We start from the raw sequence: 26,999 nt of genomic DNA on the forward strand, positions 1-26,999 counted from the left end.
AGATTCAGAAAATCTCTGGTGGAAGAGGGACATGGCAGTAATGGCCATAATGATGTCGTCCATGAGTGACAAAGTTCTTCCCATCATACAAGGCTGTTCGACTGCTCTGGAAGCATGGAGGACTCTCAACATCAAGCTTTCCTCTAGAAGAGAATCCAGAGTTATGCAGCTGACCAATCAACTACATAGCATAGAAAAAGGTATGTGCTCCATTGATGAATTTGTTCAAAAAATAAGCTATGTCAGTCATGCACTTGATGCATCCGGCGAGATAGTCAATGAATGTACTTTAAAGTTTATTCTGCTTCGGGGTCTCGGACCAAGATATCAAGCATTTCAAACCAGTGTGAATACACACACAAGTACTCTATCTTTCGATTCTATTGTAGCTATGCTATGATTAGAAGCAATTATGTTGGGAGCCAGAGCGCAACGCGAAGAAATCCCTCCTCCGGAAGCAAATCAAGTTCACTCAGATCAACAAGCTACAAGAGGTCAAGTAGGCCGAGGACGGGGAAATCGCAGACGAGGCTCTGCCCAATCAAATTGAACAAGTCCCAATTACCAAATCTGTGGGAAGACTGGACATCGAGCGGATGTGTGTTACGATCGATTCGGGCCGCGTACTTGACGAAGCACACAACTCACACAATACACTTGAGTTCCCCAAAACTAAGTCCAATCATACTATCTCACTCGAGGACCGCCAGCAACACCTTCTATGACAAATCAAACACAATGGTATCCAAATAGAGGAGCAATGCATCATGTCACTCCAGATCCTCAAGTGATAAACCAAGCTACACCTTACAAAGGCTCAGACAACCTCTACATAGGCGATGGTAAAGGTTTGTCCATACAAGCAACCGAAAACTCATCTTTTCAAACCAGTCACTGCAAACTTCATCTTCAAAACATTTTACATGTTCCCAAAATTACAAAAAATCTTCTATCAGTTTGTCAACTTACAGTTGACAATAATGTCTTTGTTGAATTTCTCCCACATTGTTGTTTTATTAAGGATCGACGGACAAGGGCAACACTACTTAGGGGTGACGTGCAGAACGGACTATATCACCTCGTATTCCAAGCTTCTCCACCATCTTTTGTCGGGCAGGCATCCACTGAGCTCTAGCATCAACGGCTTGGTCATCCTACTTTTAATATTTTCAACGGCTTGGTCATCCAGAGTGCAGATTTTCGAACACACAAAAGGGCCTGTGCGATGTGTGGTGCGGTTTCGTGCAGAAATTTGCAATGCACAGCGCACAAATTTGCACAACTCACTGTTGCCGGGCCAGGGCGGCGCTGCCGCGTTGCCCAGACGACGTCGCCAGCAAAGGCGGCGAACGCGCCACTAGTGACCACCCTGGCCACCACCATAGGCAAATCTCGTTTCTGGCGCAATGGGTGGAGGAAGCCGAGTGGGCTGGAGCAGGGGGTGCGAGGGGCGTGGGTGGCAGGTGGGAAGGGGATTTTCATCATCATTTAAGAGGGTGGGGGGGGCACGGTCGTTTGTGGCGAGGAGGAAGGTGAGGCCGCCGACGACAGTCATCAGCGAGCGAGGGGGCGGGGACAGGGGCGGCAGGGAAGGGTTCGGGGGGGGCGGCAGGGAAGTGTGGTGGGGAGGGCAAGGGGGTGCGCGCGCTGCCCGGGGGGGGGGGGTGTGTGGTGGCGGTCGTCAGCGAGAGAGGGCGGCGGGGCGGCAGTGAGCAGGAGGTGGGGGTGCCGGCGGGGAGGGGGTGCGGGCAGGGAGGGGTTAGGGGGGCCTTGGGCATCGGGGGGGAGGGGGGTGTGGGCGGCGGAGGGTGGGGGTGCGGGCGGCCAGAGGGAGGGGGGGGTGGGCGGCTGGGGGACGGGGGCGCGGGTGGCCGGGGAGGAGGTGGAAGGGGAGGAGGGGGTGGAAGGGGGCCGTGAGCTATGGAGGGGTGGGGTGGAGAGAAGGCGGTGGGCGGCAGGGGGGAGGGGGCATGTGGGGGGCGGTGCCCGAGGGATGGAGGGCAATGGGGAGGGTGGGATGGGGAGGAGGGTGGGGGCACGGGGCGGAGGAGTGGGTTGGAGAGAGGGGGCGGCGGGCGGAGGGGAGGGGATGGGGGGAGTGGCACGGAGTAGGGGAGGCGGCGCGGGCGCCAGAGGGGGGAGGGGGGCGGCCGCGGGAGGAGGGGGGAGGGCTGGCGGCGGGTTGGGCTGGGGGGGGGGGGGGGGGGGGGGCACCTTGAAAAGTCCGCACATCCGCACCGCATGAGCATAAACCGCTCGCATGGTTTGGACCATCCCTAGTCTTGTGGAACAAAAATTTGACTGCAAAATCAGAACTTTTCAATCTGATTGGGGGGGAGAATATCACTCTTTTCATCTCCTGTTTAAAGAACATGGGATTCAACACCGAGTCTCCTGCCCACACGCTCATCAGCAGAATGGTGTGGCCGAAGGCAAGCACCGCCACATCATTGAAATGACACTTGCTCTAATGCATCACGCAGGTACTCCACAACGCTTTTGGGATGAAGCCACTACTACAGCAGCCTACTTGATTAATTGTCTTTCCATGGCATAGTTAAAATACAAATCTCCCTACGAGGTACTTCACAACCATTCTTTAAATTACAGTTTTCTTAAGAATTTTGGATGCCTATGCTATCCAAATCTTAGACATTATGCTGTATCTAAGTTAAGCACTCGGTCTGAACGAAGTGTCTTTCTTGGGTATAGCTTGTGTAACCTTGGCTACCGTTGTCTAATATTGGCACAAATAAAATAATAATCTCTAGAGATGTAATCTTTGATGAGAATACCTATCCATTCCTCATCAAAGATATCATCACACCTCCCTTAGGAAATCGGTTAACTACTTATTCTTGTAAGCCTATTGTACAACTTCTTCCACTTGAAATTCAACAACTACAACAAAATTTACTCATCAATTTGGAGTCTAAAAAATCTCTATCAAAACATAATTCCGTAGAACAGCACTCTCCGATCACTCCTCTTCCGCAGCAAAATCCGAGTATCAGCCCACCTGAACCACAGACATTTTAAAAACATCCCTTTCCAATATGTCTATCCTCACACACTTTTCCTATGGAACCAACTATAGTAGATAGTGCTCTTAAGGACCTTGTGTGGTGTAAGGCCATGACCGAAGAATATTCAGCACTCATGAGCAATCATACATGGGACCTAGTACCACCTCCAGCCAACACGAAACTGGTTGGTTGTAAATGCGTTTTTCGCACCAAACTTAAATTTGATGGTTCTTTTGATAGGTGAAAGGCCAGAATAGTAGTTTAGGGTTTTAGCCAAACTCCAGGTGTAGACTATCATGAAATGTTTAGTACTATGCTCAAAATGACCACCTTATGAACACTCCTCGCTCTAGCTGCAAGTAAAAAATGGCACATCCATCAGCTTGATATCTCAAACTCTTTTCTTCACGGAGACCTAAATGAAACTATCTATATGTGTCAACCTCCCCGTTTCATTTCTTCTAATGCTGATTATGACTATCGTTTACTAAAATCACTCTACGGACTAAAACAGGCTCCACGAGCCTAGTTTCAAAAGCTTAGTCAATTCTTTGTTCAAAATCAATTCACTGGGTCCCGCACTGACCCCTCTTTGTTTTTTAAACTCAACAATAATACACCACAATACGTTCTTTTCTACGTTGATGATATACTAATTCTAAGTCCATGCTTAGATGTTATCTCACATACCGTTTCAGCACAAAGTAAACAATTTGCAGTTCGAGATTTGGGACCATCCACAAGCTTCCTTGGCATCCAACTTCAGTGCAACCAGGTTGGTCTCACTCTCTCTCAGGAATCATATGCTATAAAAATTCTTAAGCTAGCTAAAATGACATAATGCAAACCAGTCGCTACTCCCTGGCCAGTCCAAGGGAGCGATAAACAAAAGTCAAAATGCACTTCCAACCTTGACAGCACCCCATATCAAATTTTTTTTGTAAGTGTACAATATTTAACTCTCACTCGTCCTGACATTGCATTTGCAGTTAATAAAGCATGTCAGTTCATGCATGAGCCAAGTGCCTCTCATTGGCAACAACTCAAACATTTACTCCTTAATCTTAAAGGAACTTTCCATTTTTCATTACAATTTTACTGTGATTCTCCTCACAGCCTTCAGATTTTCAGTGATGCTGACTGGGCCGGTGATCCACCTGAACAGAAATCAACCAGCGGTTAATTTATCTTGGTCGAAATCTGATCCGCAGGGCATTAAAGAAACAAACCACAGTAGCTCATTCAAGTACTGAAGCAGAATATAAGGCGCTTGCAAATGCCACTGCTAAGCTTATCTGGTTAAATTCTCTCCTCACAGAATTAAAAATTCCTCCTCTCTCCCCTTCAATGTTATGGTGTGACAACATCAGTGCTACTTTTCTAAGTAAAAATCCCATTTTTCATGCTCGTACTAAACATATCAAAATTGATTATCACTTTGTTTGTGATGATGTAGCTAAGAAATTAATGTAGGTTGCCTACCTCTCTACTCGTGATCAAACTGCTGACCTTCTTCCTCATACACGTTTTTGTTCTCTTCGTGTCAAACTCAACCTTCTCTCAAGGCTGAGTTCCGGGGGGCTGCAAGAGTACGTGTCAAGAGTACATGCAACCGACATCCCAGGTCATACCATTGCCACCCGCAGTCAAGTAGAAGCATTGGAACTCATCAATTCATGATGCACCATCATTCCACTACACCGGACTCCATTTGAATTTAATTAACTATATTTCATACTTAAGGGACATCCATCTCTATAAAAGGCTGTATGGATCAAGGGATTCAATATATATACTTTTGTTTTCTGAATATCAATCATTTTCTACTTCGTCTTCAAGATTGTGTTGATTTGTCAACATAGTGCAACCCCACCTGCTTCCGAGGTGCAACACATCATCCGTAGGTGCCATCTGCGCCTTCCTGCCCCATTCCTGATCAGCCAACATCTGCAAGGGTGGTTCCTACGGCTCCCTTTTGCAACTTCAAGGGTTTTAGCATCACTTTCCTCGGTCTTCCCTACTGTCGATGATGGATTTTATCGCATTGACTCCAGTGAAAGTTACTCCAACAACTGACAGACCATCCTCCAAGCAACCTCATCTACGCCTAGGGACAATCACGTTTTTGGTTGGCGCGCACCAGTTGATGACCCCAGACCCTTTCAACGCCTGCGATTTCCCACCCGACGATCGTCCTGAAGAAGGCTTCTATCGCCCGTCACCAAGACCCACCGCTACTTGACTAATATGGAATCATCACCCTCGTGACCCATGAGTACGATTGTGGGCATAGAACACACTGACAGCGATGACAGTCTATCCATAGTGCTGACGCCTCAATGTGCGGGGATCGCCTTGCTCTCAGACTCTCAATGTCAGTGGCGTCCTCATACTTCTCATTAAATTTACTAAAAAAATGCATCCTTTGATATTGTTGCAATACGCATTATTGTCCCTCCCCTGTGGTGTGACACGCGCCGCTCAATCCCGCCACGCTGTTTTACATCAAGATGATGATAGGTGAATCGTTGGAGAAGGAGGTGAACACTTCTAAGGGGAATGTGGCAATTGTGTCAGGGAAGGGGGTTCATCATCAACACCCAAGCAAGTGTTCCAAGGTGGTAATGCAGTTGAGCCAAGGTACAATGACCTGCAAGAGGTCCTTGAGAGTTCATCAATTTGATGACGGTACAGTTAGGATCAATTGCTCCATTGTATTCGCAAAATACTCATCCCACAAGTATTGGGTGAGATTTAAAACATCTTTTAGTAAAATCCAGGTGGCTTCCAAGATGGATTGGTCCCTCCATTTGTTCAAGATGTTTGTGGGCAAAGAATCATTCGGGTTATGTCTTGTGTCAAAATTTTCCTTCAAATAACGGTACGGCATAGCTTGATTAGATGACAAGTGGTCAGCTTGAGGGTGTGTTGGATGAAAGTGCCCTCTTTTGAAGGACCATTTGATACTATTGGTTCACCCTGATAACTTGTGATGTCTAACACATTAAAAAAGACCTAATGCCCCAGTGCGAGGGAATTTCTAGAACATAGGCATTACGGCCCAACTTCTTGAGAACTCTAAATGGACCCGCACTCCAACTCAACAATTTGTTGAGTAAATAAGGAAGTCAGGTAGGATGGATGTGAATCATTACTAGTTTGCCTTCGTTGTGCATAAATGAGTATCGACGAGGGCCTTGTACATTTGATTAGATAAGGCGATATTACTTGTGACTTAGACGGAGAGAGCTTGTTTATGTGCGTCCAAGGATTCAGCCATAAATGAATTCTTCCCAACTCATCAATGGGTTGCAAATCAATAAGCTTTTGGGATTGGTGACCATACACTATCATGAAGGGACTCTTACCGGTGGAGCAATTGATTGTGCTGTTGAAAGCAAACTCACCATGCAGTAGGAACTAATCCCAAGGGCCGATGTATAAAATACAAGACAACGCAACAGAATTCCCAAGCTCCAGTTGACAACTTCTGTTTGCCAGTCAGTTTGAGGATGAAATGCAGATGAGAACTAAAGCTTGGTGCGTAGCTGATGCCATAATGTCTTCCAGAAGTAACTCATAAACTTGGGGTCCCAATTTGAGATGATTATATTAGGAGCACCGTGGAGTCTTACGATTTCTGCAAAAAAATAATTTAGCAATGTGTTAATCATCTTAGATCTTGCAACAAGCAAGAAAATGGTCCATTTTTGTGAAGCGATCTACTACAACACAAACAGAATTTGACTTGTTGGCAGTAGGAGGAAGCCTCAAAGTGAAATCCACGCTAATATCCTCCTACTATAGTAGGGTGTTACTAACGATATCCGTATATATGTTATTTGTAATCAGATAACGTGTTATCCATGCAAAGAAAAACTTCAGACGCTTATGGCATCGATATTGAATATCGATGAAACAGTGTTCAGAAATTAATGGTTCTAGATATCGTTATGTATTACTACACAATTAATGGTTCTAGACATCCTTGGTTTGATATCAATATGAGATTTCAACATTGTCAAGGGGATATAACGATATCGAATACGATGTCAGAATGGATAACGGATGACGTGCACGAAGATATGAACATTGATGGACAGTGTATGTACTGGGATAGTACTTATAGATTGATGAAAAAGTGTTATAAAATTAATGCTAAAATAATGTTCCACATCTATGTCAAGTTGGGGAACTTAATGAAACATACACTATTAAGGTAAAGATGGTACATAAACATAATGAATATCATAGGCTTTCTGATGGCGCAGCCCCAGCCGCAGCCCCGGATACATCTTCGGAGACGTCACCGTCGCCCTCGACACCGCCAGCCGTCCGAGTCAGCCGCTCGGTAAGCCAAGGTGACGGTACGCACACCTGGATTCAAGTATCCCGGGTAACAGACCCCTTATCTTCGTCTTTACGTCTTTGTTTCGTTCGTCATTTTGGTATTAGTCTTCGTCGTTCGTCATTTCCTACACGTCATGATCATGTGTACAGAGGGAGGTTCATCCTTATAACGATCTCCCCCCCCTTCCCTGTTAGTCTTGGTTTTCCTTATTCTTCCACGTTGCTTTCATGTCCTTAGGTCATTGGTTTGTTTGAGTCATTTTCAGGGTCGTTTTGGTCTAAGGGCTCCCATACCCCCCCCCCCCCATATAAGGGAAGGATGGGTGCCCTAAACACGGATCCCTTCGTTGAATTTGGAAAAAGCAAAGTTTTCTTCGTTGAAGAATTAGGTTACGATTAGGAGGAGGAAGAAGGGAGGAAGAGGAAGGAGGAAGGAGAGGAGAGAAGGAAGAGGGGAAGAGCACCAGGGAAGCCAGCCGCCGCCGCCTCCTGCGCCGCCAGCTGCACACGAGCCTCAACCGCTACTTACATCGCCGGTTACACCACCGCTGCCGCCGTCTCCCAGGGCTGCCATCGCGCCCAACGTTCGCTTGCGACCTCGTCATCGTGTTGCACTGAACCGGCTGCCCCTCGCGCGGGTTCCACTCGAGCCGGCCGCGTGACCTGCCGCGCCCGACGCCCGTGTCGCCCTGGCAATCCCGCCTTGCCTCGCGGCGTTGTTGGCGCGCCTCGCCAGCATGCCACCCTCGCTGTTGCCCGCACGCGCCGCGAGGGTCCCTGCTGTTTGCTCCACCCGACGCGTTTGCGTCGGCTACTTTTTGACGAGCTCACCGCCTCCAACAACGAACGCCACCGCCGGAGACCGCTCGCCGCCTGCGCGGCCCTGCCCCAGGCATCTCGGCGCGCCACGCCCTCCCTCGGATGCACGCCGCGGACCACCCCGTCTGCCCCTTCACAGCGCCGCAGGCCTTCCCCTGCTGCGCCTATCGTCTCCGAGCGCCAGCCTGCTGCGTCGCGTCTCCCACGCCACGCCCCCACGCAACGCCCCCACGCAACGCCCCCACGCAGCGCCCTCTGCACTGCTGCCGCGCGCCATGCCCGTTGCGGACGTGCTGCACGCAGCTGAGCAGACTGCGACACCAGCCGTGCCGGTCCTCGCCCGCTCCTCCCTACCGAGGAGTCGAGCGCCTAGCGCCCTCCGCGCTCGCCATCCGCCTACACCGTGCCGCGCCGGCCCCGCACCATGCCGTGCCACGCAGGCCGCCGCCCCTCTCTCTTGCCGCTACACCGACGCCGAATAATCTTCCCCAAGCCCTTCGAGATCGAGAAGATGAAGGCCGGAACGACGTCTAGGTATGCCGCCCCGCCCCTGTCTTTTATTTCTTACAGTGCTCTTTCGGTTGCCTCCACCGTGCTTGGGTTAGACGTAGGTGAGTGTGTAAGGTTGAGCGAAGAATTATTCCTCTTGAGCGTCTTACCCATTTGGTACGAGTCGAGTTCGCTCGTAACTTCCAGCGAGAGTTATCCCGTTCGGCACCATAACGTCCTCGCCCCACCGGACGAGGGTCGGAAGGTCTACCTCCGTCTCTGGGTGACCTCGTCGACACCCCAGAGGTCGGCCTTCGTTGCTGGTCGGCAATTGCACGTACTACACCCCCTGCCCGAGTACCTCATCGTAGGTCATCCACGTAGGAGACCTGTGTCGGACGACTATCACAGAGTAGCCGTCGGGCATTGATATACTCGACACTGAGTCCCGTTCCTCAGTGATGCCAGGATCTCGCCCCCGACGTTGTCCTGCATCACTTTCATTCCACAAACCATCCGTTGCCTTTGATAGAGGCTGCTGGTGACCCAGAACTCGACAAGGTTAATCATTGATGGGGTGAAGTTGTAGACGGTCTAATAGTTGTGGTCAGCCCATGGCTCAGACAAGAGATCACAACTCACTAGGATGTGTGGCTCGGGTATGGGCTTAACTGGATTGAAGTGAAGGCTTGAAAAGATTTGTATTGAATTGGCATGGATCGATTCAATTTTCTATGATGAGAATTGAGGGGCATTGATAGTGGCGTCTCTGTAATTTATGTCATGCCTAACATTGTTGTCGTCGTCATCTTCAGAATTAGAGTTGATGACGTGCACACTTGAGACTTGTGGTTTCTTCGCCAGGCATTGAACGAGTAGTAACATACTCCAATGTAGTTATAATGTGCAACGTGCTTATACTCCAACGTGGTTTATATGGCTTAGGTAATATTCAGTGTAAAACTCAAACATAAAGAAAGAAGTATCACGTCCAACCAGGTGCAAACAATGTACTTTTATTTACAAAAGAGTAACAAAATAAATTGTTTCTTAGCATTAGAAAAAAAAGTTAGACATTTATATATTTGGCATCACAACGCCACATGAATCTCATCATAAATTCATCATCAAGACATCCTACCACTCTGAAGCTACTGCATCATTTGAAATTAATGCCATGTCACTTTACCATCCATACATGTAACATAAATAAAGATGAATTAGAATCATAGATGATGGATCTGGGTCAACATCAATATAACCGTCAAGACAAATGTCATAACGCCTCAATACTCATGCCCTTCAAACGCAATCTCTCATAAGTGACAACTACTCTACTAGTGGAGAACAACCATTCTGAGGGTGCACTTGTACCAGACACTAATTGAAATTCATGTGCAATTTTGATAATGCTGGATAGATAAGAACACCCTTACTACCACACCAAGCACGTGTAGTGTCTCCCCCTCCTCCATAGGGGAAGCTAGTGAGGTTCTTATAGATGGTTCGGTACAAAGGGCATGAGTGACCTAAGCCTTCGATGGTTGTTGTTGTCGGGGCATGGTTGTGTTGCATGGGACATGGAACGATGTCAGTCTAGTAGGGAGAATTCCTCAAACAAAGGATGCAGCCTTCAAATAGGATGCCTCATCAAACATTGACCCGTTGAAAATGGGTCAAGTAACATAATAATGAAAACGACATCATTGTTCCACAACAACTTCTCATAGTCAGCTAGTTTTATCTACATGGTGAAAACTGCATGTAGTAATGATGCTCGTTTATGTTGAGGTAATCTCTTACCGGTGAATAACATGGACTAAAAAACTTGCTTCGTGACGTCCTCCATGTGTCGTGATAATGCCTACACAAGGAGGAGGACATTTCCAACAGCATACTCCTTCAATCTGCTAACATGATCTGTTGTGTATGCAAAAGATCCCTATAGGAAGACAAACTCCTTAAGAATCTCCCATTCTTCACAAGAAATCTTCATTCGGCAACCCCTTGTCGTGACGAATGCAGCCCCTGAATCAACCAAATCTCTCTTGGCAATAACTTCTTCTAGCATCTCGTGCGTGCTACTCTATTGTGTTGGGCAGTCAAGTGAAGGCAATCATAGTTTAATTTATGTGTCCTAAAGAGATCATCACAATATATATGTTTCTTTGTTGTTCTACAAATAGTTCAAGTTACTGTTCTCACTTTATTCACTACGTCCCCAAGTAAACTGATACGTCGCTGCAATGAGCTGTCCTCTTGGCCGCCCTCCACATCTGATTCACTATCATACATGTAAACAATCATGCCGACATGACTATCCTCCTCGACTATGGGTGCCATGGTGGGAATAGGAAACAATTCAATGCAATCTGAACGGCGATGTTCACTAAGTTTGTGACGCATGGAACGTGTCACCTGGCATTTAACTCTATGCTTAGGTCACGTAAACTTATTCCGATTATGGCCATTATCAGTGGTCACTGCACATAACTGCAATGGAAATCACATTACACATTATAACATCTATTCAAAAACTCCATCACAGATCAATAGTCTTAACATTACTCACCTTTGACTCAAGTCCAAATTCTTCAAGCACATTGATAAGAATTTCTGCCATAGACTCCATGTCATGGTTCCTATAGAGCTCGCGAAGGGGAAAGTCCCCTGAACAACTCTGGCCTGGGTGAGTTTTGTTCAAGGCCTTCCCCTTTTTATACTAAGTGGGTATTTTTCATAAAAACCCACAAAACTTAAGTATATCTTTTGAAAGTCCAAAAAACCATTTACGTGTGACCTTCTAGGCCAAGGTATCATTGTAGTTAATGACTCCAAATGACCCAATAACCTTTATTGGTCTTTCAAATTAATTAACTATATCAACATATAGATTAATTATTGACGGATCGATTTAATCCAATTGATAGGTCGAGTCTCCATGGTGGCAACCACGTCAATGCACCACCTTTGGACGTGCCGCCTGATGGAAATATATGTGGCTGGCAAGCCAATCACACATTCTACATCTCGTTCCATATTCATTAATCGAACATATTCATTATAGTTCACGTGTGATGCTCATAATGAAGTCCATGAATACATGATCAAACTTAGTGAATTATGATGAGATCGTAATACGGAGATCACTAGTCTTTAAGCATGTGTTCTAAACATTCCTATTCAAAGGATACGCGAGAAGGACATCAAAGTATCCGGATAGAACAACACTATCTAGCCTCACTCATATGATGAGTATGGCCGGTCCCGTAGCCATTAGTGTGGCGACACTAAGGATAGATACTGGGTGCTCTTTAGTGGAAAGAGTTCACTGAATTGATCCGTACGAATCCCTGAATGGTATTATACCAAACTATCAATCAGGTTGATTCACGTCACAGTTGTGTAAGTGGTCCTTAGACTTGAGACACCAAAGACATCTTGTGGACGGACGGTTGTACTTTGGCTATGGCCAACGAGTCTCTAATCATGGGATTCTAAACGGTCTTAGTTCGGGTGCATCAAGAAGTACACGAAGGCGATTGAGTGGTCAAGATGGGATCGTCCACCCTCAGTATAAGAGGTGACAGCTCAAGGAAGACGATGCAATGAAGTCCTTGGACAAGGCAGTGAAATATCGGAGAAGAGTTCTCCGATGATTTCCAAATGCATCAGTACTAACTCGGATGACCGATTAGGGTTTGACAGTTGACCATACCCTAAGTCATCCAAGGAGCGTCAAGTGGATGAAAGATTATACATACATGTTAACCGATGACGAACAGGTTCCATGAGTGAGTCGATACACACTCCTTTGTATCTTCTAGGACACGAGGTGTAGCTTGGCACCCCACGTGTCGGAGTCTCGACCTATCGATCGGGTTAAATCGATCCGACATTAATTATTCTATATGATGATATAGTTAATTAATTTGGAAGACCAATAAAGGTTATTGGGCCGCTGGAGTCGTTAACTAGACTGATACATGGGCCTAGAGGGTCACACGCAAATGGTCTTTTGGACGTTGGAAGATATTCTTAAGTTTTGGGGGTTTTTATGAAAAATATCCACTTAGTATAAATAGGGGAAGGCCCTGAACGAAATTCACCCAGGCCAGAATTGTTCAGGGGCCTTTCCCCTTCTTCTCCACTCTCCCCACACCCCCTCTCCATCCCTGATGTGATCAGGATGACGTGACGATCTTGACGGAGAAAGAACGGGGCTCGTCAGTGGGAAGGAGGAGATCCGACGCGCCGAGGACCGCGTGGATACGTCTAGAGGCTGCACACTTGAGCAGCTCGACTCGTCTCACTCTGGGATCGAAGAAATCACGAATGAGATTCATGCAAGGTACATTGTTTCAATGGTTTTTATTGATGCCGTTCGATTCGCAAAGAGTCTTCCGCTGCGCATCATTTTGTTCTGTTCATCCAGATCTAGGCTTATAGAACCCAACACCGCCACTATTATCCGAGACGTCCCGCATCATGACTCGTCACCAACATCAACTGCAGAACCACCCTGATAACGACCAAGTCAACGCACCAGCATCAATCACGTCTCCACCTACACACGACATGTCACACATCATGACACGTTGTCAACGCCAGATCCAGAACTTCCCTTTGACCTGACACGATAACACATCGTCTATTTTCTCTTATTTCTCGTATTTTCTCTTTCCTCTAAGGCCTATAGGTAGGCTAATGTTGCACGGTACACTTGGTGAACTTGTTTTTAATGAATAGGAAGTTTTATTCTTCTTGGAAGATTTCCCCTAACTCTCCCCCCCTCTTGGGTTGTCGCTACCGCCGCTCGTCATTGCCATCATTGCCCCTCTTCGTGCAAATCGCCTCTCGCGCAGGCAAGCCGCCCGCATAAAATGCCCGTCCGCGCAAGCAAGCTGCCTGTACGGATTGCTGCCCACACAGGTTGGCCGCCTGAGTAGACAAGCCACCCACGCAGGACGCTAGTATACGCATGCAACCGCCCGTGCGGGCCGCCGCCCATGTAGGCAGCTCCTTGCACAGGCCCGCCAGTGCGCCAACCGCCATCCACGCCGGCAGCCGCCCACGCGCAGGCCGTCACCTGTGAGCAGGCCACTGCCCGCGCAAGCCCGCTCGCGCGCCGATCGCCGCCCATGCCGGCCAGCTACCCTACACCCCATCCGCCCGCGCCTGTCACGCGCTCGGCTGCCTGCGCCTGTTGCACGCTCGGTCGCCTGCGCCTGTCGCGCGCTCGGTCGCCTGTGCCTGTCGCGCGCTCGGCCGCCCGCGCCTACCGCACACTAGCCGCTTGTGCTCGTCGCGCCCCCGGCCACCCTCGCAACCACTTGTTGCCGCGCATACAATTGGATCTACAACACCTTGTCAAAGCGCACGTCAATCGCCAACGCCAACGACGTGTCAAGGATCTCTCACAACATCGTCACGCACTAATCTAGTGCTGAGGTACTTCTACACTCTTTGGCGTCCCATGTTCTTCATCTAGTGTTCCTCGAGAGTTCATCCACCGCCGTCAGGTTTGCTTTGGATTTTGAATTTTCAAGCATCTAGTTGAATAGGTTTTTGAATCTTCAAGTGGACGATCGTTTGAATTTATTGATTTTGGTGCTCGGCATCACCGTAGTGGTTGAAGACAATACTGCCGCCCTTGATGAGGAAAGGGGCTGCACCATCACTATTTCGTCGGATTTAATTCTTCAGAATCGATCATGTGATTTGTGGTCTGGTTTTATCTTGCCCATTCCTTAGTCGGCCAATATCCTACACCCGTTGTCATCCCATCCCGACTCCTCTAGTCATCCTGCATCAACCCGTCCCATCTCCTCTAGTCATCTTGCATCACTCCAACACATGGGGTGCCAAGCTACACCTCGTGCTCTAGAAGATACAAAGGAGTGTGTATCGACTCACTTCATGGAACCTGTTTTTCATCGATTTCTGAGTATGTATAGTCCCTCATCCACTTGACGCTCCTTGGGTGACTTAGGGTATGGTCAACTATCAAATCCTAATCGATCATCCGAGTTAGTATTGATGCATTCGAAAATCGTCGGAGAATTCTTCTCCGATATTTCACTGCCTTGGCCAAGGACTTCATTGCATTGTCTTCCTTGAGCTATCAGCTCTTATACTCAGGGTGGACGATCCCATCTTGACCACTCAATCATCTTCATGAACTTCTTGATGTACCCAAACTAAGACCATTTAGAATACCATGATTAGAGACTCGTTGGCCATAGTCAAAGTACAACCGTCCGTCCACAAGACGTCTTTGGTATCTCAAGCCTAAGGACCACTTACACAACATTGACGTGAATCAACATGATTGACAGTTTGGTATAATACCATTCAGGGATTTGTATAAATCAATTGAGTGAACTCTTTCCACTAAATAGCACCCACTATCTATCCTTAGTGTCGCCACACTAATGGCTACGGGACCGGCCATACTCATCATATGAGTGAGGCTAGATAGTGCTATTTTCTATCTGGATACTTCGATGCCCTTCTAGCGTGTCCTTTGAATATGAATATTTAGAACACATGTTGTAAAGACTAGTGGTCTCCGTATTATGATCTCATCATAATTCACTAAGTTTGATCATGTATTCATGGACTTCATTATAAGTATCACACGTGCGCTATAATGAATATGTTGTATTAATGAACATTGAACGAGATGTGGAATGTGTGATTGGCTTGTCAGCCACATATATTTCCATCAGCATGCAGTGGCTGGACAATCAGCGTTGGTAGGGCGCTGGAGCGTGATGTCAAAAAGTAGAGGCAAGGAGGATGTGTAATAGACGTACAGGCAAAGTGGCTCACGCACTCAACTGAGTTCAATGGAGTGACCTATCAACAGGTCGGCACAGACGACATCAAGCAAGGAATGCAAGCGACTTAAGATGGTCCGACAACGACTGTGAATCGCTGCAAGGCTTGCAGGTATTGAGGCGACACGGTGATTCAAGAATGGTAAGCACTGTGGCACATAGTAGCAATCAACTGAGTAGGTAGAATGCGGGTGTAGTTGGCCCAACGACGGCCTCGTGTGGAATTGACGGTGTCCCATTGGCACAGAGGGTCACAACGCTAATATGGGCCATTGCACTAGAGCCGACTACATTGGCGTATATGGCAGGGTGTGTCACAGCACAAACTCGGGCGAGGACTCTAGTGCTAGCAGCCAAGGTGATCGCAGGCAGCGTCAGCAGCACTAGCACGATGCCCTCGCGCAGGCAAATCGATTGTAGTGGCGCCGCTAAGTCAATGGTAGTGCTGTCAAGGACTGCATCCACATAGGGGAATGCGACAAGAATCTTGCGTAACTGTGTATCGCATTGGTGGTACAGCTATCGGCCATGCATGGTCGCGTTGACGCCCGCTGGTTTGAGGCATCAGGCGAGACTCATTGCTTCAGGCTGTTCTAGACCGGTTGAGAATCGAGACTGTCGACAATGGTGAAGTCAAAGGGTGTGTCGGGATGGCAGAATAGTCACACGCAACTTGCTTTATGTAGGATTATCATGTGCAACCATGTGGTGAACGGGCGAAGGACCACAATGGTGATCCACCGGGAACAGTGCACATTGTGTATGATTCATGTGCGGGCTTTGAGATGTCAGGGAGTCACCAGGCGTGTGAGTCCACAACGACATTGACGGGCATGGGAGAGGCAATCGTGGGGAAGATGGAATGATGGAGATTCCCTTTCTTCTCCCAGATCTCTTCCCCTATTCCTCTTTCTCTTCCCTATTCCCTCTTCTTCTTCCTCCTTCCTCCTACTCTTCCTTTATTTCTTCTCGTTGAGACTTGATGAACGTAACTTCCAACAACTGAAAAAAACACCAGATCTGAAACTCTCGATGCCCATCATGGTCTTATATAGGGCCATGACAGGCCCTTACAAGAGGGTACATTAGCCTTTTCTAAAAGGGTCCAACATGGAGGGTCCATTAACAGAAGGACCCTTCTCAAAATGACAATAAAATGATTCAGACGATAGCTAGATGGTGATGATGAAGACGAAAATGATGAAGGTAATGATGAAGACGTAAATGACAACGATGATGAAGACAAAAACAATGAAGGTGAGGCGAAATCAAAACGGTGGGGAAGATACAGACGTGCTTTTCACCCGGGGTACTTGCCAAGGCACCTTCGCATGCGCCTTGGCGTGACGGTCGGGCGGGACGCGAGCCAGCAAGGATCCATGTTGATGATGGTGATGGCTTTGAAGATGTATCTAATGGAGTGGGCTGGCGCGCTCCATCACTGTCTCCTTCGAAGCATTAGTATCAACCCAATGCCATTGCAAGTATGTGTGACATACTAGCTGACTAATGCAAATCGCCCCTCAATGGTTGCCTTTTGCCAAAGAGACCTCATGTCTTGTCACCTCCTAAGTCATCTATACATCCTAGTGTACTAATGCTGCCCTTCAGCCCATCAAGTTCTTGTAGATGAACGAATATGAAATGGAGCTAAGATATGCTTGTACTACTGTCTATTGGGCACTTCAATTGGACAACCTTTGTTGCATTCTTCATGCAACAAATTTCACACTCATATGTTGATCCTTTTGCTCATCCAAGGAGCACCGTCACATCAACAATATATTTTGCTGGCAATTCCTCAAACACCAACTCCTCGTCTATTTGGGATAAAGCGCTCTCTGGCGTTGACATGGCAGCTGGTTGGGTGAAGTGTAAGGTGTATATGTAATGTACTGATGGAAAAAAGGGACTCTAAATAGCATTCAAAAAATAAATATCACCATAAGTAATATTGGAAAAATAAAATAGACAGTATTCAATGTGTGCGGCAGTTGGAAATGCAGCATTTTTTATAGTGAAAAATATGTATACATAGATATTTTTATGGGTAGATAGATTTGTAGGTACATAGATGAATAGATGATATAGATGATATAGATGAATAGATGAACCCTTGTTGAGTTAGGTAGCTCAATCAGAACTGGAGAACATACTTGAAGAGAAGGAGAAAAACGTCTGGATCCGGCATCTTCAACAACTCCAACAGTTGCCTTCAGTAGTAGATCCAACAACTACTCTAGCACCAAAAGCTCCAACAACCGTTACTCTTCAAGCAGCTCTAATGGCTACTCTTCGCTAGCACATCAGGCTCTAGCTTTGTCACCAGCAGCTCCTCCACCAACAGCAGCTTAGTCACCCTTGCTCCTCCATCAAAATAGAAGCCCTAAATTTGTTACATGCATGTATTGGGCCAGCATAACGTAAAAATTAGTGTTGGCCCATTACAAATATTGTTCTTGTTATCCAATATCCGTACATAATATCAGATAACGAAATAGTGAATACTATTAATTCTCTGAACGGAGATGGATAACGGACCCATAACCGATAACATCTGGAATTTTTTCCAACATCGTGGGTCAAACATTATGTTATAACCATTTGGCAGTGCGTGGGTCAAACATTTGCCAAGCGCGTGGGGTATGATTGACGGCACACTGGTGCGTGTAAGACTCGCGCATGGGTACGCAGTCAGAAATTGATGCAAGGCTGATCATTCATCAGGATGGGTGTTGTCAAGAATCCGATTCTTGATGGTGAGGAAGTAGCGACCAAGCAAAGGGGCCTGACGTCATAGAGGCAAGGCGGCGAGACAGTGAAGGCAAACAAGAACAGATGTATTCTTGGAGTATGGTTCCAAGGAATCCCAATAAACTACTAAGATGATCAAGAACTGAGCTTGCTTGAAGGAGGGCTCCAAGAAACCCGAGAAGCTATGACGATCAAGAAGGAAACAATGATGGCGGCGGCGATTGTTCTTTCGACGGAGGCTTGAGTCGACAGCAGTGAATCTGACGGCTTGCGGATGTATATCTCCCACGAACTACTCTGGGAAACTTTTAAAATGTAAATTCCAAAGGGAGGAGGCAGGAGCCCAGATAAAGAATTTATTTCAATTTCAAATGAACTCCCTAGAGGCTCCTTGGGCATTCTCCCTTTATATAGAGTATGGAAGATGCCCATGTGGGCCGAGATAGGGGAATCCATCTCGTGATGAGATATTTCTTCTTAAATCTACATCAAAGCATAAAAGTAAAATAACGGGCGAGGCCTAAAACACAATGGCCCATCCGATTGTTCAGAAATCAAAATACATGAAAAATAGAAAAACAACAATCACGACCCATCCCTAGGCCGTGTAGTTGAAGTCTGGGTCACGGCCGTTGGTGACCGGCTAGTGAGATGATCCCTCATCAACTCGTGGTCCATTTATAACTCTGATAATGACCTAATTGTTATAACATAACATGAATTACTATTTCTATTTACATTACAATTGTCATATGTATATTTTGACAAGCCTACTTTCATAAAATCTACTTTCAAAATGATAATATTTTTGGTATTGGAAAATACCAAATATAAAAATATATACTAATACCAAATTGATTAAATTGGTAGAACAATTATATAAAAATACCAGATATATTTATGGATATTTTAAGTTTTTATATCATTTCTGTCCCTAAAAAAATAATTAATCCAGCATCTTCTATGGAATTTTTCAACTTCATCATTTAGTTTTGGAGTTTTTAAATTATAAATCAATTTTTTACTATAAGTTAAGGGGTTTGATGACATTTTTATGTTTTAATTTTAAGCCTGATACATGTCACTATCTGTTTTATTTGGGTGACAACCAATAAATAAGAACCAATATTTGACACAGGTTAGAATATTTGAAAAGTACTTTTATCTGATTTAACTTTGAATATGTGCTCTAATTATTAAGGAAAGTTTTCTTATGGCACCAAAAATTATGATGCCAAAGTGGCAAATCATGAGCTGACATTCCATCCATTTTTTGTGCACATGAAGACTTGGCCCCGAAAAAAAAGATTACTTCATTCATTGTTATTGGATAAAGTGTGTCAACATTTGCTAAAGCAATAAAATTGAATTTTTAAATTTAATAAATGTCCATCAATTAAAAAAATCAATTAAAACATCCATCAATGCATTTACCATGCACCATTTTATGACTTCTTAAAAGAGAATCAATGCAAATATTGAAATACATATTTTCAAAATTATGAGGTTACAATTTACAGAAATGAACAATCGCCAACAAACATTTTACCCATGCATGCTCTGCACGCTCCAGGCACGTTTCGTGCTCTCCGCACTCACGGGACCACGGCCATGCTTACCGCTCGCCCACGCCTACAGTCCGCCCATACCTCGGACATCAGGACATGTCCCCTCTCAGAACGTCGTCTGTATGGCGGTTACTTTTGCAACAATCCTCCATTTTGGACTTGGGTTTTGACCCTATCAGGTTCTTCCGTTCCCCAATCTTAATCATAGTATCATTATTTCTTGTAGTGCCGTATCAAATTACTCCTCTGCCTAAGAATACATCGCAACATAGGAATAGCCACTTACTTGTCAAGAGGTAGGGATTTCCTGATATAACAATCAAGTTCACTAGTAGTGGAGGCCGTGCACATCTTTGGACATCTGTTTGTTTACTTTCCTCGTAGGTCATCTAGTTGGTCCGAATGGGTCATTGGGAGTCTGAACATGGACTTGTCCACTTCCGATCCTTTTTTATCGTTACCCAAATCAGCAACTTCTCTTGTTTTCTAATTAATTTCTTAACACTTCCACGTTCATCCTTCTAGTTGCATCCTCAAGTCGTTTCATCTATGTTGTAACACAATCCGACCAATCCTGGCGCTCTTTGTGTTACATCACAAGTAAACAAGAAGATTACAGTTTTGTTGGCATAAAATAAAAAATAAGAGAGAAAAAAAAATAAAGTTTTAGCTCAGAAACCATGTCCCAAATTTACCTAATAAAGTAGAGTCCATGTGCACATCTTTGGACATCTGTTTGTCTACTCGCCTCGTAGGTCATCTAGTTGGTCCGAGTGGGTCATTGGGAGTCTGAACATGGACTTGTCCACTTCCGATCCTTTTTTATTGTTACCCAAATCAGAAACTGTCTCTTGTTTTCCTCATAAAGTAGAGTGAAGAAATATTTGATTCAAATGCTCAGATGATTATTTTTAGGTCTTATTTTATCCTAGTGATAAAATTATACTCTAAAAAGTAAATGAATTTATGAGTCCCATAATTTGGGATTATATTTCCACCAGATTTAAAATTCTGGATAGCCAATGATTCATTCACTTTAATCTGTAATATTTATTTTGAAATGATATTTTCCTAAATGAAATATATCTTGGAATGAAAATCCAGGATAAACGTTATGGTATTTTCCCATACCATAAACTTGTTGCATGTCAGCTTCATCAGCATCAATGTTATATGCAGAATGAATTGGCAAGCAGATTCAACCCTATTCTTTGCTTAATCTTGATTTCTAGATGTGATGATTGCAGTAGATAGTGGGAAAACACGAATGTGTTTGGTTGTGTTATCTTACTTCTGATTGGTAATGAACTTCTGGGGTTCCATTAGTCATGGATGTGAGTGAGACTTAAAACACAAATGTATTGCCAGCACAAAACACCATAGCCACAGCTTGCACAATGTCCATGATACCCCATTAACAGCATGTCCCAAAGAGAAAAAACATATCACGCTGGTCTGCTGCCACACCAAACCTGAACTAGATCCTCAAATCATATTAGGCAAAACATAGTTTTTTTAGATAGGACCTGGAAATTTGTGTATGATTTCCATCCTAGAAACTCCCAGTAGTACCATTTCAGTAATAACATCTTAATTACATAATAATAATATCCATCCAGAACCTAAATCATTCTAAGACACTAGATGATCATGCATTATATTTATTAATTTAGGAACTTAAGAATTTAATCTCATTACATTGCTTGAGCATAAAATGGTGCATTAAGTGTATTTATATTCAGATATTTAAGCTTTAAGCCACACGGGACAGCCTCATTGTCCGTCACAGCCCAATCAAAGTCTTTATGATGCATGTAAACTTAGTGAACTGTCTTTTATAAACTGGAAGGACAAAAATTGCACCATGATTTGATGTAGCTACATTCTTTTAGGTTGTAAGTGGGCCACAAGGTCCAATCGTAGACTATCACAGCTCACCGCCACTAGCAACTGTAACATGATTGCTGGACAATAAGATCAAATCAACATTTATAATTGTGTGTTTTTACTCTAGACCTCATCATTCATATTAATTTACACATACATACTATTCATATCTTGTTACCAAAGTATGAATATCATGAGTTACTATCTGAATTTTTCAATTTATTGATTTAAGAGACTAAATATCATGAGTTACTCTGGATTCCCACATTTCTTTGGAACTTATTTAAAACACATGACTTTGGTAAATTGAATAGGTAAATTTGGATGCAAATGGAGAGAAAATCAGTCCAATTCAGTACAAGAAGGCCCGAGATGAAGTCAAAAAGTCCTATTTATGAGGGCTTCATCACAGTAGAAATTAATAGTTGCTCATTATGTTCAAATAACAATGCTAGGCCTCTAAAGTAAGTCATGAAACCTAGGAGCGGGGGGTTTTACAATCTAAGTTTCCCCTCCCTCGTGTTGTATTCCACAGTGTATTTTGTTCCCAACTAATGTTGGCTAATATTGATTCAGCTCTAGAACAGTCTGTCGGGTTCATTATTGAAAGCCAAGAGGGATGATTTGAGATTTTAAGAGAGAATGAACAAAGTGAGAAGTAAATCGCCACATCCCATTGGAGAAGTTGAGAACGAGAGTTTCATGTGATCTTCCATCTTTTTCGCTGGAATATTTGTCATTTTTACCAACTTGGAGCAACTTGGGTTTTTATTTATCGTCTTCAAGTACCTTTAACTTCGCTAAGTTCTCATCCCATTCCCACCAGATCCCTTCAGAAAAAATCAGATATCTTATAAATATTTCTTTCAGTTGGCATTGCGCAACCTGTAATCGTTGCTTTCACTGGTATACCCAACAAAATGAGATAATAAACCTGTGATATTTTTATCCCGAAGCATTGTTATCCCACACTATCTAACTTAGTAGTAAACATTGAGTCATACGTACAGCTACCAACAGCAATTTGCAGGAGTTATTCAAGCTCTGTTCAATCCCCAATTAACTGGCCCATATTTTATAAAACCAACTGTTCCATGAGTTGGTGGAAAACGAAAAATACAACCGTGAATAGAAGCTTTACCTGTCCCATGCCTTTACAAACTGATAACTTTTTTTAAGTACTCGTTACTTGTAAAATGGTAGACACAGAGTGGGAAGGGGACAGAGAGAGAAAACATTGACGGATACAGAAAGAGAGAGGAGATAGATAGAGACACAGAGAGAGAAAAACACAGATGGAGATAGAAACACAGAGAGAGATACATAGACAGAGAGAGAGAGAGGCACAAACGGAGATAGACACGGAGAGAGAGAGAGAAAGACAGACAGACAGGCAGACGTAGATAGAGACACAGAGAAAGAGAGATACAAAGACAAAGAGAGAGAGAGAGAGACGCAGACGGAGATAGAGACACAGAGAAAGAGAGATAGAAAGACAACAAGAAAGAGAGAGATGCACAGACAAGATAGAGACACAGAGTGAGAGATACAAAGACAACAAGAAAGAGAGAGACACCGACGAAGATAGAGACACAGAGAGAGAGAGATACAAAGACAACGACAGAGAGAGAAAGACAGAAGGAGATAGAGACATAGAGAGAGAAATACAGCGACAAAGAGAGAGAAAAAGACACAAACGGAGACAGAGATATAGAGAGAGACAACGAGCGAGGCGATAGATATCGAGAGAGGCATCACTTGGCATATGATTTAGAGAAGGTTCTTGTGCAAAAAGACGTAAAATGATGCAAGTAACTTGGCATATGTATTCAATGTTAAACTGGTTCACAAAAAAATTCTTCTCAGATTAGGGTCGGGGAAACATGATAAGGAACAAATAGTCATTTGCACAATTGCAGTCCATGGTGGGGCATTGGAAGTTCAGTACATAAAGAGTCAAATATTTTTCTTTTTTCTTGATCCCAAATGCCGACAAGTCCGAAACACATTATCCCACAATGTTGAGCCCAATATAGTAAGACATCTGACAATTTTGTTGTTGGAGAGTTAATTGTGACTCAGTTATTTTAGGAGTTGATGTTTGAATAGGTCATGGAATAAGGTAAGTCAGCAGGGATCGCTAGTCTATAGGAAGATGTGGAGGCATGAGCTGAATTTTAGGAGCACAAGACTGGGTGTCTTGGAGGACCAAGCCCTTGGACAGGTGTGTGGTCATGCTGAATTTGAGTCTATAGGCAGTTATGGGAGAAAGCCTATAAATGTTTCTGAATTCATTTGTTGTAGTATGATGTGTGCGTCAACTGGTTCCTTATTCTCTCAGAGTGTTTTTTCTTCTTGTTTCTTTGAGAGAGAGAGAGAGAGAGAGAGAGAGAGAGAGAGAGAGAGAGAGAGAGAGAGAGAGAGCTTAATCTTTCTTTCTCTCTGTGAGATCAAGAAAGTGAAAACTTAAATCTTTTTTTTTTCTGTGTGAGATCAAGAGAGTGAGTGCTTGTGCTTCCCTTCTCTGTATGAGTTGCTGATGTGAGAGAGCAAGGTTCCAATATTTGTATCATTTGTTCTTCAAAAACTCAGATGCACATTTCGTTATGCAGAAAAAACCTGGCAGTCTTGCTCATACAAGCACCACAGAGACAGAGCGAGTCTATCTTCCGGTGCAAGAGAGAGAAAGAGTTATTTTTTCAGGGCTGAATGAAAAATATTCAAGGGCACTTTGGCACGCCGCCGCGTGTCGTCAAGCGAGCGTAGCAAGGGCAGACTTCTTTGTTGCCAGCAGTGCCTGGTGGCACGCAGTTGCATCGGCTGCAGCAAGTCCCACACGCCCTCTTGCACAAGTTGGGCCTTGACGACAGCTTGCACCTCCCATTGCAGGCACTCCCACAGTCTTCAATTCAAAGGAAAAAAAAATCAAAATTAATTTTTTTTTTTTTATTTTGTAAAAATTAGAAAGTAAACCCTAAGAAGAAGAAAAATCATTCAGTTTGTGAGTGGGACATTCCCATTTATAAGGATAATTGAAAATGGGTAAGGATGGATTAGAAGAAGAGAAAAGAAGCCATGTTATTACCAATTTTCATGGCGCTGCTCCCAATTTGCATTTCCACTGCCTGAAAGAGGGGGGCACATTAAATACCTCCGTTTGGTAGGTTTCCCAGCAAATAGGAAATATTATGTTGCTTTTCTTTCTTTACTTTTAGTGCCTTCAAACAGTTATCTATCATAAAAGCACACCGTTCGTGCAATATCACATTATGGAATAACTAACCATAAATTCTCCTATTCTCTCTTTCTCTCTCTCACACACATCACCAATTGAAACATTAACTACGGAATGGATAACCATCAATCCTTCTACTATTTATCTCTCTCTCTTTGTCTATCTATCTATCTATCTAACTAGATGTACATCCTCTCTCTTCGGTCGTCAGACTATTTTGGTGTCATGGGTTTGGATGCTTACCATCACGAGAGGAGAAGCGAGGAGAGAGAAGAACAGACAGAGGAGGAAAACTCTGGAGGGAGCCATGGCAGAAGCGAGGGTGACTGATGATGTTGCCTTGAGAGAGAAAACTCTTTTCTGAAACTGGTAAGAATAGAGAGAGATAGATGGGCAAAGAGAGAACCCCCTCCGAGAGTTATTTATACGAGAGAGATAACTGTGTAGGAGTAGTCGCTGCTGCCGTGCTGTTGCCAGCAATACTCCACGGCTGACCTATAAACTTTCCAGAAGATCGAATATCGGTCGTATTGAAGAAGATCGAACTATAGGTTTTGATCCCCATACAAGGATAAATCGAAGGTTGCTACGTCGTTGTTTTTCGACGTGGCTGTTCTATAGAACAGTAATGTCCGTGGTTTCGAGGCGATTGTGTGCCCAGTTGGCTCCAGCTGGTGAAGGCCGAGACTGTTGGCGTCAGGACAGAGCTGAATACATCATGCTTGTTATATAAGACTCTCTTTTTCTGTTTTTAGGATGTTTTTATTTTTCTCGACTGCAGTTTTTCCTTATTTTTTATGAGCGAACTGAATAAGAAAACACAACTGTAGCCTATAGCTGACAAGCCGGATGCGATCGTAACAGGTTGTCACGTTGAAAGTTCAAGCGGATTATTGGAATTGTGGATTGGACAAATTTAAGATTTAAGCATCCGTTAAAATTTAAGCATTCTTCTCAGAAGGCACTGTCATTGGTCGCTCAAACCCATATTTTAATCAATTATGGGGAGTAATAAAACTACAGTTTTCAAATCCTTTTTCAGATAAATCCTATAGCGTAGTGAATTTCCCGAAAATCTGTTCACGATTGTGGAAAGTTAAGTGACAAAACAAGTTCCATGGAACTCAATTCCAAAAATCACTAAATGATCTATTATAGGTCTTCCAGTTGAGAGAAAACAAGTACAACTTAAGAAATTCTGCAATAATCCCAATATTTTTTTAAAAATGGATCACTGATCTGTGGTTTACAACGACCGGGTCATGACCCTGTCATCTCCTCTAGAAGTGGTGCCGCAGTTTCCAATGGTGCAGGTTCAACTTGTGAACCACCAGAGAGTTGTTTAGTACCCTTTAGCATTTATTCATATTATTCATCATTATGGGACAATTTTCCTAGAAATTTAAAATTATAGTACAATCTCAGAGTCAAGTTGCACACATGTTGAGCAACCTTTTTAAAGCTACATCTTTTAGGATACTAATAGAAAGGGTTATAGTTGAAGGAATGAAATAAATGGCCTTTGCATGTAACTATAACTATTTATCAACCCCTCCAACGATTTGCAGCCTTCTTGTTGGATTGAAATGGGTAATTTGTAATTTACAGTTACATCAAAATTATTATAATGTTATTTCAAGTTGATTTACTATTTAATTGGATAAAAGGTCTACCTTTTGGACCATGTTACAATTTCATGATTCCATACTGCTGAGTTTCCCCTTGCTCCTTATATACATAGATAATTACCATAATGTTTTAACTTATCGATATAAATGTATACTGAGTATGAATGTAGAAATACAAGTGTTGTTGGATACATTATGGTATAGCAACTGAAGAAAGAGGATTTTAGTAAAATAATTACATATATAGGTATTTAAAATTTAAAATATGGATAGAATACTATCAGTATATACTTACAGAAAATGGTTTGAATAAATTTGGAATGTAGATTATTTTCATACTCATCCAAACTTTCCAATACTTCTTGTCTCTATGAATACGTGATGACAATTATTTTGCTTCA

At 44.0% G+C, this 26,999-nt stretch overlaps 1 protein-coding gene across 1 annotated transcript; it reads right to left on the reverse strand.

Moving 5' to 3' along the window:
• Window positions 1-24,290: 24,290 nt before the first annotated feature.
• LOC144709832 (gibberellin-regulated protein 11-like) lies at window positions 24,291-25,379 on the reverse strand. Its single transcript, XM_078583479.1, has 3 exons — window positions 25,214-25,379; window positions 24,821-24,860; window positions 24,291-24,637 (listed from the first exon to the last, which is right to left on the reverse strand). Exons 1-3 carry the CDS (start codon window positions 25,277-25,279, stop codon window positions 24,456-24,458), a joined length of 288 nt encoding a protein of 95 aa, XP_078439605.1. The 5' UTR covers window positions 25,280-25,379; the 3' UTR covers window positions 24,291-24,455.
• Between the last annotated feature and the right edge of the window lie 1,620 nt (window positions 25,380-26,999).

This window comes from Wolffia australiana, chromosome 11, assembly GCF_029677425.1.
Source record: "Wolffia australiana isolate 7733 chromosome 11, ASM2967742v1".
Taxonomy (NCBI): Eukaryota; Viridiplantae; Streptophyta; class Magnoliopsida; order Alismatales; family Araceae; genus Wolffia; species Wolffia australiana.

What these genes read in the sequence shown, in the direction of transcription:
- LOC144709832 (XM_078583479.1), bottom strand. Translation starts at nt 25,279, where the DNA reads ATGGCTCCCTCCAGAGTTTTCCTCCTCTGTCTGTTCTTCTCTCTCCTC. An exon ending in TCGCTTCTCCTCTCGTGATG is followed by an intron (nt 24,861 to 25,213) that starts GTAAGCATCCAA and finishes CCCCTCTTTCAG; the next exon opens with GCAGTGGAAATGCAAATTGG. An exon ending in GAGCAGCGCCATGAAAATTG is followed by an intron (nt 24,638 to 24,820) that starts GTAATAACATGG and finishes TTTGAATTGAAG; the next exon opens with ACTGTGGGAGTGCCTGCAAT.